The sequence below is a fragment of the Rattus norvegicus genome, chromosome 11, assembly GCF_036323735.1.
Source record: "Rattus norvegicus strain BN/NHsdMcwi chromosome 11, GRCr8, whole genome shotgun sequence".
NCBI lineage: Eukaryota > Metazoa > Chordata > Mammalia > Rodentia > Muridae > Rattus > Rattus norvegicus.
Genome location: NC_086029.1, coordinates 58,953,369 through 58,965,596, shown reverse-complemented (window position 1 = coordinate 58,965,596; position 12,228 = coordinate 58,953,369). Strand labels below are relative to the sequence as shown.

General features: G+C 38.6%; 1 protein-coding gene across 1 annotated transcript in view; it reads right to left on the bottom strand.

Moving 5' to 3' along the window:
* The window catches only part of Zpld1 (zona pellucida-like domain containing 1), a 59,701-nt gene that overhangs the window by 27,907 nt on the left and 19,566 nt on the right, over window positions 1-12,228 (bottom strand). The window contains exon 4 of the mRNA XM_039088739.2: window positions 1,502-1,722. Coding sequence (XP_038944667.1) covers window positions 1,502-1,722 — 221 coding nt within the window. The remainder of the gene's footprint in view (window positions 1-1,501; window positions 1,723-12,228) is intronic.

Below are 12,228 nucleotides of genomic sequence, written 5' to 3'. Positions count from 1 at the left end.
ACACACACACACACACACACACACACACTCAGCTTTTTAATTCTACCAGCTCCCCTCGACCCCCGGGAGTTGAAGACACAACCCAGCGCCTTGGGCTTGCCAGGCAATCACTCTACCAACTGAGCTAAATCCTCAACCCCAACCCACCAGTTTTTTAAATGTGGGAAGCACACATGTGCAGAATAGCATTTCCCCTGCCTTTTCTTCTGGGTTTTAGTCTATCCAGTGAGGCAACAGTGGCTTCAATCTATGAAAGCGAGGCTTTGAAACATGGCAGGAGGAAGGGAGATTCTGCTGGCCCCTACCTGTGCTCTCACCACTAGAAAACAAAACATACAGTAATCAGCTAACCGACTTCTCCCTTAGGCCTGCTTCATAACCTCTGTGAACACAACTCAGAGAGATGAATAAACGTTTTTAATAAAAAGAGTAAACAATACACAGTCTGCAGGCTTAGAAATGGTCATGGGCACAATATTCTAACTGCCCTTTGGGATAAGATAAAGAAGGAGATTCAAATAAATCTCTTTCCTCTCTCCTACCCTCCACCAAACCTTGGAAACCAAGCCCAGAGAATAATCAAACCTTCCTTTTTCATCCACAGAAATAATTTTTAAAGACTGAAAGCCAAGTTTTTCTTCTTTTAATGCATTAAGCAATTGTGTATATTATACCACTTTGGTTAAGATTTATTGATAAGATGATATTTGATCAGCTCAATAAAACATAGTACTAGGTAAAAATTAATATATTTAATGCTCCCACCAGATACTGTTAATTTCAATTAATTTTCATTCCCTTGAGTGTCATTTTTTCTTTACTTCTATTTTTGGTGAGTGAATTCATAAAATGGTGAATGATATTAATTATGAATTCTCGGTCAGAGTAAAAAATGTTCAAAGCACTTCTCTGTTGTCAAAATAACTGCAAAGGGGTACGTCCAGGATGCTATGGGTAAAACTAGGCATACAAAGCATTTTTTTTGTAAATGCAAGGGACAGTTCTGCACCGTGAAGAATTGCACACAAGAAACAGCCTTCCTTTACACAATATCAATGGCAACCAGCCTAGGGTAAGTGTGAAAAAAGAGTTCAGGTTTCCCATTCTATCTTTAATCTTTCTTGCTGAATGAGGTCATAAGATCTAGATCACAGCAAAGGAACAAAAGACATTCTTATGATCTGATGTACCCATAGAAGCATAAAGAATATGGCCCATTGTGAGAAGTGTCCATCAACGTCAATCTAACAGAATGCTGCTTAGAGAACCATAGCCGGCCACACGCATCTCCACAGCCCAGCTCCTCTCAACAGAACCATTATCAGAAGACAGAATTGTGTATTTGGGAGTTCAAACTTCCAACAGGCAAAAGAAAATGATTTGTTTGGCTTTATTGGAATTTTCTTTCCTGAAGATAGATTGGGCTCCTGATTATTTCAGGAAACTGGAGCTTGTTTATTTATGACCTCAAGTATAGCACAGGATTTCATAGTAATCTTACCACTAAATTGTTTCCACAACCCTCCAAGGTGCTGAGATTAATGATGAAAATGACCACTGCTGGAAAGGTGTTGTTATTGATGAAGCCCCTGCAGTGGGAATCCCCATGCCTTCCATTCAGTGCCAGATCTGTTTCAGAATATCCCGAGAAGAGGACCGTGCAAAAATTAATCTTCATCGTAATGGCCTGCACTCCACAGTAGACACTGATGTCTCTTTCAGCTGAAAGAGAAAGCACATAAAAGCAGAAGTAAGTCATAAAAGCACAGTGGAGAGTAGCTGAACGACTTAAGTGTTCTCTTCTTTATTTACCAGCTCCTTTGAGTAACTCATTTCTCGTCTTGATCCAGTGTGCAAGTTATTAAGAGTAGCAATCATTGATTTAGTATGTAACAGGAGAATTTTTGACACATTCTATGTTACCTCTGTTTCCTTGAGCCTGCTGTTCAAAAGATATGCATTCAATGCCAGTCTAGCCCTGCTGAATGACAGGAGAATTGAGTGGGGAAAATCGGGTTACTGAGAAAATTTAGAACTAGAGTAACTGAATTATTCAGATTTCCTGTCTAGAGCCAAGTGGTACAAACGATGTGTTTTCTCAAGAGAAAGGAAGAAGTTAAAACCTGCATTCCACCAAATCATTCAGCACGTTTGGTGTCTCATCCTATCCAGGACGTAGAAATGAAAGCCATCTTGATTAGCATCACTTTACTTAGTGTATAGCAAATCATATTAGAGAAAGAAAATGAAATTGAGTGTGCTGATACTGTGTACAAAATGCATAGCTTGCTTCAAGAAAAAAATGTGCATGCATCAGCTGGGCATAGAAAAACAAAATATGATTTCCAAGGTTCCCCATGCCCCTGTGATTTCTCAGGAAACATTCTAGACATGAGCGTACATATATCAACATACACTTATGCTCATGTGCGCACACGCGCGCATACACACACACACCACACACACACAAAGAGATAGTTTTCATATCTCTAGCCATTTTCCTACAAATAATAACGTGCACAGACAAAGGAGAGTGCTGTGGGTAAGTAACTCCTAGCAGCAGATTTTACTTTTGCTGGGTTGGTTCCCATCCCAGGAAATAATATATATATATGTATAGCAAAGTTCCAACCTCTCTCATGCTCCAGACTTTATTAGAAAATGGGATTGCTACAAATTTAATTAGTTGAGTGACGATGAGGTCACTGCTGTAAAGTGAGCTGCATCTAAAGATGACAGATGCAGTTAGAAGATGGAGGAAGAACATGAGCTGATGGCAGAGTGGACTGGTGAAGAATGCAATGATGCTTCTGGAAGCCACAGCACCCAGACTGTCTGAGCATCATCACCAGGCTAAAGAGGGACTTGAAGAAATGCTCTGCAGACTCCTTACTGGAACCCACCCTGATGTTGAGCCCCTGGCCTTCAGAACTGTGAGATAATCATCCATGGTTTTAATTCATCTTGTGAGACAATATGTGTCCATTGTTTTAAATCATTTTCTGAGCCCTGCTTGGCAATATAAGTACTGGGAAATGAGCACCATACATTCACCACTTTTAACAGAAGACAAAGAATCAAATCAGCCATCAAATTTACAAAATGTAGAAACAAACAAAGCTGATTGTGCCACTTGGATAAATTACCTTGATTTTTTTAAAAAGGAAAAAGTAAGACTAAACAAAATAAAATAGTTGTGACATCTGATAAGGTTCATCAACGAATTATATAAATCTTGTTCAAGATATTTAGCAAGAATTTGCTTGAGTAATTCAATCTTCTTAATAATGTCAATAGCAGATATTATTTGAAATATGATTCTCATTACTAGTAAAATGAACTATATTTTGAGAAGGTGAATAAGCCAATATGGAAGTTTGCATGTTTGATAATAGTTTCAAATTCATTTCGACTTTGTGAAATAACCAAAAAGCTTTATGTGGACAAAAGGAAAATAGTAGGCTAGGTGTATGACAAAATCCTAATAATCCATTCATGGTTGGAAAAATAAAATTAGTGAAGTTATTATGCCTTGCCACCACAGAAGATAATAAACACACTTACATTGGGGAATGGGCTGGAGCAACATCAAACATTTAAATGCAACCATAATTTTTAAATGTTCCTCTTCCTTAGAATAAAATGGTTCATTTTAAAGAAATTTATTAAATATCTATAAACTACTTTTACTCCTCTTCATTTGGTGCACTTTAAATCAACTATACCAACCTCTTATTTTTTCCCTTAAAATGCTGGTTATTTAATTTAGGCCAAAGTTCATATGCCAACTAGGTCTGCAAGATTCTCCATTGTCTTTCACCTCCCTCACTCTGCATTCTCCTCTTGTACCATGCCTGCCCCCCCACATTCATTAAACAAAATGGTGTCCATTTGTTTAAATGGATTATACTGATTGATAGATGCCAGAATGTGTTTACCTCCAAGGACAGAGGTTGCTGTCACAGGAACATAAAGAATGTCTGGAGGAGTTATAATGGGTGATCTAACAGAGTTGTATAAATGTATCCCAGGTCAAAATGCCAAGATCTCAAAGGGCATCCTTAAGACTGGCACATCTTAGTACATATGCTTTAATACTCGACAAGGTACTTTCTTCCCATACCCAAACTTTACTTTACTTGAGTAACCCTGACTCACCCTTCAGATCTCAAATTTATTTCTTTTCTCAACGATTTCCCTGATCCCAAATGAAAAGTATGCCACTTTTCTGTTATACAGCGCTACAATTATGCAGGCATTTGTATATTTGTCCAATAAAATGTATGTCTGAGAAGGCACCAAACCTATTTTATTCACTAAGGCACTCTGGAGAGTATTTAGTTAATTGTTTAAAGCTTTGGAGCAATAGAGTGCATTGAGGCTTTTAAAAGCAGTAGTCCAGTAGTCCTGTTCATATCAATTTATTCAGGAAAGCAGGCATAGTAATGTGACCCACAGAAATATTGGACAGGGTGGGTGAGGGATGACAGAAAGCCAAAGTAACCCAGATGAACCCACTAAGATGGCTTCCTAGAGACAATGGCATTGAGCTTAGTTTTGAAGGAGTTAGCAATGTAAAAGTAAAAGAATGAAACATATAAAGCCAGAGAGATCGTGTGAGTAAAGAAATAAATTCTGAGTATTTGAAATGAGGGCCATTCCATTCTCATCATGATTTTAAAATACAAAGCAAAACAAATATCAGGAAATGAGGCCATATGGTCAACACAATTAAGACCTGGGCAACCTTTACATATAAAATGGTCCATCTCTTTACCACAACAAAATGTCTACCTAGAAGTTAAGTAGAATATTCAACCCTTCATGAGTCCATCCTGAGATTGGTTTGTGCTCAATGCACAAATATGATTACATGACTTTATATAAATAGACTATAAGAAATGCACGTTGATATACGTGTCCCAAGAGGCAGGTTTCCTTTTCCTTGACTTAAGCCAGCCAGAGTCTTCGACTTCAGCACCTCTGTTTGAGGGGATTAATTGCTGCTTAGAATTCACCTTAGCAGATGGAAATGGTGTCTGTGTCCAGATGTAAGCTTGTTTCCATTTTCTGTGCACTGTCAAAGTCTTGTAACCCTGCAGTGGAGCTGAATTCCCGACAAGCTGACTCCACTTCAAGATACGGTAACAAATTAAAGGACTTTTGCAGAGCAAGAAAGGAGATCTGTTCAAATCCATTCTCTCATGGTTTTCTAAAGACTTTCATTGTTCCTCGGAGGAACACATTTTCTCTCCCCCCCCTCCATCTTTTTTTAAAATTCTGATTGTAGATACTAAAGACATCCATTCAGTTCAACTTTACCATCTGGGAAGCTTTGAGACAGGGTTAAAAGGATACTTCAAGTAGCCAAAGGACAGTTGCTATCTAAGGAAAGGTATTTTTCTAGCCAGTGAATAACACTTCAATAACCAAACTCCCTGGAAGCTTTTGCTGCCAGTGACTGGCCTGAATGACATTTATATGCACAATACTTGAATATTAACCCAATGATTGTGAGTTAATGGCAAGAGCAAAACAGTGATTGTCCCTAGGAGATGACTTCCAATGTTTTCTGTTTAAAGATGCCAAGTGCATTTGAGCCACAGACCTGCCTACATAGTCTCTGTGCAGTTGCAGTGTCAACAGGCGACTGTTTTTCATTGAGATCTTAGACAAGCTAAGCTTCTCATTAAAATATTGAACCATATATTAATCAATCACACTAGTAAAAAAACAATGTTGCATATGCTTTTCACCTATTGTGGCCATGCCTTAGCTTCAAACAGATTTATTGAAGTCCTGCAAAGTATGAATGTGTCATCACTCTGCCAACCATCTAACTCCTGTATCCTGATACATCTTATAGACTATACTTACCATATGAATATGGCTGTCCATATCACATTTCTGTCTTTGACAGCTGCCTGAGAATGGCTCTGTCTTTGGTTTCCAGTGAACATCACTTACTTTATTGGGAGCTATTATCTAAATTCACATTGAACAACTTAAATGATATGAAAACAATGGGGTTTTGATATTTGCATGTGTATCATTTATTTTTTAATTTAGTCTTGATAACTTGTTAACTTACCTTCCTTCTAATAATTTTAAAATCATTTTCTTTTCCCATTTGACATATTTGCTGAAACCTGTCATCACTAACAGCAGCTAATGTCAGACAGCCAGTCTTGAAAGGAGATGGCACTCACATGGTGGCTTCCATACATAAAGCCAGAAAGGCCATCATGAGCTCTCTAAGTGTCACCTCTTACACTTTATGGGGGGGGGGGGAAGTACAATATCGTGGAAACTCATTAAAATACAGGTTCTGCTTCATGTAAGTGTAAGTGGGGCCTGCACTTCTCACATCTCTCTCAGGCGCCCAGTGATGCTTATGTGGAGACTCTCAATCAATTCAGTTGCTAAGATACGGCTAATTGTTTTGATTGGGCAGAAGCTCGTAGGATGAATTCATCTGAGAAAACTAAGCATGCCCATGAAACATGTACTGGTAGGATGCACAAGTGTACAAGAGGGAAGATTCAAATATAAAAGGATAACAGGAGTCTCTTCTCTCTCTCTCTCTCTCTCTCTCTCTCTCTCTCTCTCTCTCTCTGTTCTTGTGTATGTGTGTGTGTATTTGTAAAATCCTTTATTATTCTGAAGAAATAGCTCATTTTGAATCTGAATGAAATCAAACAGCAATAACAACCCACATGACAGAATTTTAAAAGGGATCAGTCTCCCTCTCTCAGCTTTATACCTCATTCCACGAAGCACAGCAAAACATCCCACTTCAAAACACGATTGGGCTTAGTGGCGCAGTGTTTTCAAAAGTGATGCTTTTAGCAGAGACGGTGTATTGTGGTCAAGGGATTGAAAAGAAAAGCATCTACTCCCTGCCCACAGGGAACTCTGGGAGGGTTGGAGATGTGCGACAGAGTGGATGGTCAACCGCAAGCAGATAGGGGTACAGTATACTTCAGATGCAAGGATCATATGAACACAATCACGTGTATATTCACAGGCTGGTGTACCTGTGCTAAAAAGAAATATTGCTACAAAGTTGACAGCATAAACAAAAGCCAGTTGCCTGGAGAAAAGGAATATTTTCAGCACAAGGAAGAGTTCATTAAAGTTTTATAGAAAATCTCACCTGGAAATTACAGGCCTCCTGGACTGCAATAACCATTACAATACTAATGTGTGCCATCATCATAGGCTTTAAGAATAATTTATATAATGTTGCTGTTTCTTCTATTCTAAAATAAATGTGGTGGATTTTCATACTCCCCCAGTTTACGAATCCCAGCTCCTTGTCATTACCTAGAGAACAGATGTGTGTTTCTTTAACTCGTTTTTAAAGTTATATTTCCTTTCACAAAGTTTTTATACAAAAATGGGGCTTTGGTACTAAAACAGCAAGAAGTCCTTAAGGGGTATTGATATTTCATCTACGCAAAATACCAGCAGCTGATGAAGAATTTAAAGTGGATTAGGGATTCGAGTTTCCTCTCTATATTGAACAGGTTTCTTGCCACCTTACTTTTTCATGGCAACATCTGTTTCTCGTTAGCAAATACAAGCTGCTGCTTCCTGGCCTTTCAGATATTCATGTGGCGTCTGAGGCAGACTTGAAGACTTATAATCACATTGGCCGCTATACTTTGTAACCAGAGGAGTCTGATAAATGTTTTAAAGAGGAAAGGAGAAAAGGGGGGGGGGGTGATACAAGTTTTAGTTTTACAATGGGAGTGCAATTTTCATGTAGTAAATAATCTTGCTATTGAAGAGGGGTGGGCCCTGAATTATTCAGTTGCTGCTCGTGCTGACTAATTGCTCTCTCCTCCACGATGCTGTATCACTGTCAATTAATAAGAAGGTGACTGGTATCCAATGCCTGGCTCAGTTCTTCAGCCTCATCTGTTTAATAATTATGGTCACAGGTACAAAGCAGGAAGCAGGCACCCTCTTGACATACAGGAGACCAATGCCGTTCCCCAAGCAAGAAAGCAGGAGAATTGGCTTTCTTCATCTTCACAGAGGACCAGATATGGTCCCTGGAAATATGAGTCTACTCCCTAATCCTCAAAAATGGAACATTGCAACAATTAAGCAAAGCCAAACACAAAATGAACTCGCTAATTCTATTCACCAAATAAGTGATTCTCCATTTTATTTCCTGCAGGACACTCGGGTTCATTGAAATATTTGATAGACAGAAAAATGTTTCACTCTCAACCAAATCTTGAAAAGGCTAAACAAATATACACATTAGGTAGCTGTTTTGATTATTTAATGAAGTGACACTATCATGTGTTCTTCATGCTAACATCATCTTTTAAACTTGCTATCAAAAGGTCATGAGCAGCCAGGGGCTTCAACATTTGATGGAGTACCAGCTTTTCTATCACTGTTGACTGTGAACCTGATGTGATGACCCTTTCTGGTTGTCAACTTGACTACACCTGGAATGAACTACAATCCAGAAATGGAGGCCACACCTGTGATCCAGATCTCGAAGCTGAAAGAACACACAGGCTTCTGACCCGGAACTTGACATGGAGATCTTGAGGCATAGTAGCCATGAAAAGCTTAGGCCCAGGCAAGGTAGTATACTCATTTAATCCTAGGAAATTTAAGCAAGCAGATCTCTGGCACAAAGCAAATTACAGGTCCAGGTGTGGTGGTACACACCTTTAATCTTGGCCACACCTTCTGCTGGAGGCCTATATAAGGACATTGGAAAAAGGAAGACTGATTGCATTCACTTACCTCTGTTGGAACCTACTTCTTCAGGATGCCACCTTAGACAGAAGACCGGGTGAAACAACTAGCCTCACGGGACTGAGCAACTATTAGATTTTGGACTTCCAATTCACAGCTGTGCGTTGATGGCTTAGTTGGACCACAGATTGTAAATCAGTACACTAAATTCCCTTAATATATAGAGACATTCCACAAGTCCTATGACTCTAGAGAACCCTAACTAATGTACCTGACAAACATAGACAAAAATCTAATTCTGTTTTTCCACTATTAAATGACATATAAAATTGACTTTACTTGTTTGTTGTGAGAAATAAAAAAGGCATGTACCTAACAATATAGGAAACCTGTTTATTGTTATTAGTGTTATTTTAAATAGAATGTCAAGTTAAGAGTTATGAAGCATCAACTTACCTAGGGTTTAGTTCACCCTATGATAGTGTCAGAGCATAAGTGTTCTAGTCCCCACTGGTCTCTTTGATTATGCCTTTATCATTAAAAACTTCTTCACACGGCTATAAATTTTGTCCAACACTTTCCCTCTACTCTCTTCTCATCAAAGGCTGATTCTGAAAGGTATCCCTCAATCTCCAAGGACTTTGCTTTTATCTGTCTGTAGGCTTAGTCTGTCCAAAAATAGCTTTTAGTATCTAAAAGTCATCTACGAGTTAGTCTGAAAAGTGTGCAAGTGTCATCTCGGTGGCTCATACGTCTGCTAGGGTAGCACAGAGTTCACTACTTTTAAAATTAGGTACTATTCCTTTAAATTTAAACAAATTAAGATCATGGTGGTTATCTCTGCCCAAGAATAAATGCCATGGAAATTAGAGAAAATCACTCCAATGTCCTGAAACACCAGAGGTCAGATAGGGCACGATGATAATTCCCATCTTTATTAACATTGCTTTGCATTTAGATGGTCTCCTCTCTCATCCCAGACTCATTGCCATTCTATCCCAGTGCTTAGGATCAGAGCAGATCCTGGGGCTCCTGATGACCCCAAAAAAGACTCTGATTCAGAAATGAAAGCCAAAGGGCCATGAACAATTAACTTTTAGGCTTTGTTTGCTCACTCCACTCTTTCTGCAAACCGAGAAAAGATATAAAGTAATACTCATAAAAGCCTAAGGCCTCTCTTGAGACGTCTGCTTTATTTGGATTTTAGTAGGTTTTATTCCTTTAATACAAATTTTAAATTTTAACCATGGGTGTGTGTGGATGACTGTATAGAAGTATATACATTTGGAAAGTTCTGGCATCTATCACCCATGACAGTGTTAGCATGACTGAAACAAGAACTTTAATCAGTTCTCTCCGTTGAAAATCTTCCTCCCTCTTTTCAGAGGCTTTACTTTAAATGACTTAGAATCGTATTTTCTGTTCTCCTGGGAAAAAGGAGATAGCATGAGGTTAACCCTTATGACCAGTGATAACTTTATGTAATGAAGGGAGAGAGAGAGAGAGAGAGAGAGAGAGAGAGAGAGAGAGAGAGAGAGAGAGAGAGAGAGCCATCCCTGTCTTCTAGACACTGTGAAAAGAGAGATGTTTACTTTTAGTTCAAAGTTTGCTTCAAATGACAAGGATTCTCCTGTTATAAAAAATATGAGAAGATAAATTTTCCTCTGAATCAACCTTATAAGTTAACACAAGCAGACAATTGCCAGGCAAAGTTAGGATACATGACTAGTGGTACTGTCACAGTCTTATGCAAATGACAGTCATTCTCCTAAAAACATACGCTATGGTTGTTTCACTTGACTAGGTTAAAAGTGCAGAAATTCTTTAGTCTTTGCACTCTGCACGCCTTTGACACGGTACACATGACATGCTGAGATTAACGCTTATTCAATGCCAAAAGTGTTTTCTTCTTTACTATACAGACACATAGGAGTTTTAGACGAGGAGATTCTATTTTCGATAACAATTTCTCAACACATGATTGTCCTTTTAATGGGATAATGGACTCTGGAAGAAAGCAAAATCACGTGGTCAGTTATTCTTAATCATAAACCTACATTAGGTTCATTTGTCTTGCATAAATACAGATTTTGGTGCTTAGGGTGAGGTAATGGCTCTAACCACAACTTGAACTAGTTTTGTTGTCAATTGTCAGTATATGCTATTAACCATTAAGAATGAATGTGTTAACATAGTTCGTCATTTTATAGCATAGAATAAATAAAATCTTTTGCAGTCCTAATTACTTTATGGCCAGTCAACACATTTTATTCCACTTAGATAGAAAGGGTGCAGAGTTGCGTGAGTGGGACTTTGGGAATGATCTGGGAGGAGTTGGGGAAGGAACAACCATGATCAGAATATGATGTATGAATATTACTTCATAAAAAATGAAAAGAGAAAATATATACGCATGGAAGAAGAAATTAGGAGGAGGAGGAGGGAGAGGAAGAACATAGAATTACATCAGTTAGATTAACCCTGCTGAACAATCTATTAAAGAAGTGAGCCTACCCCCTAACCTACCCACATAGGCCTGTCCAGACTACCATACCAAGCCCTCTAGTCTCTTAGGTCTCACAAAGGCTACCTCTCATTGCCTGATTTGGGGAACACAAACTGTGCCTCTCCCCTTCTCTGTTTGTGCCTTTATTTTTCCTTCTCTAATCAATGAATAAATAAAAACAGTTCTTACATTCACAGGATTGCAGCCCCTGTCTGTAACATTCTATATTCTCTTTCCCTGTTGTGTTACCCATTTCCTCCTTAGTATTTCTCTGAGGACTTTTCATTGTGAGAGCTCAGGGCTCAGTATCCAAAAACACTCTTTCTTACATTTCTATCATAGGCTACTCTTCTTTTTCCTTCATCTTAAAGACAATCTTAACAGTAGCCTTAAAAAAAAAAAGCTGTCATATTTATGCTCACCCCCATTTCTTCTTCACACTTGAAGCAAATATTCCGTTATTATATAGCTGCCCACCTTCACTTGTAACTCCCTTCTCAGACCTGGGTCTGAACTTCCTGCTAGGAGACAGACAATGCCACTCCCCATTCTCCAGAAAGTTTCCTAACCCATTATGTCCAAACTGCAACTCTCTTTTCAAATCACACAGTGTTTTTATTTTCCACATTAGTTAACAGTATCAACACCAGTTGCCTGCGGGCAAAACACCATCCAGCCTTCCCTTTCCTTCCCAAATCAAATCAATCTTATGCTCCACTGAGTCCAACACAAACATTTCTCTTAACAAAGATGTCTCCTTCTATTACTCCCACTGCCGGTAGCTTCATAATCTTTCTCTCTGCCCGTAGTCTTTTCTAACTTGACTTTTTCAAACATGTCTTCATGAAACAAAGTAGACCACATTAACACCTATTAAAAAACATATTTAAAAAGATGTAGTGTCCTTTTTCTGCCTACAAAATAAAGTAAGAACATTTCTCTTACATAGTATAACAGAGAACATTCATGCCAAAACAACTGAACATAATTTGCTC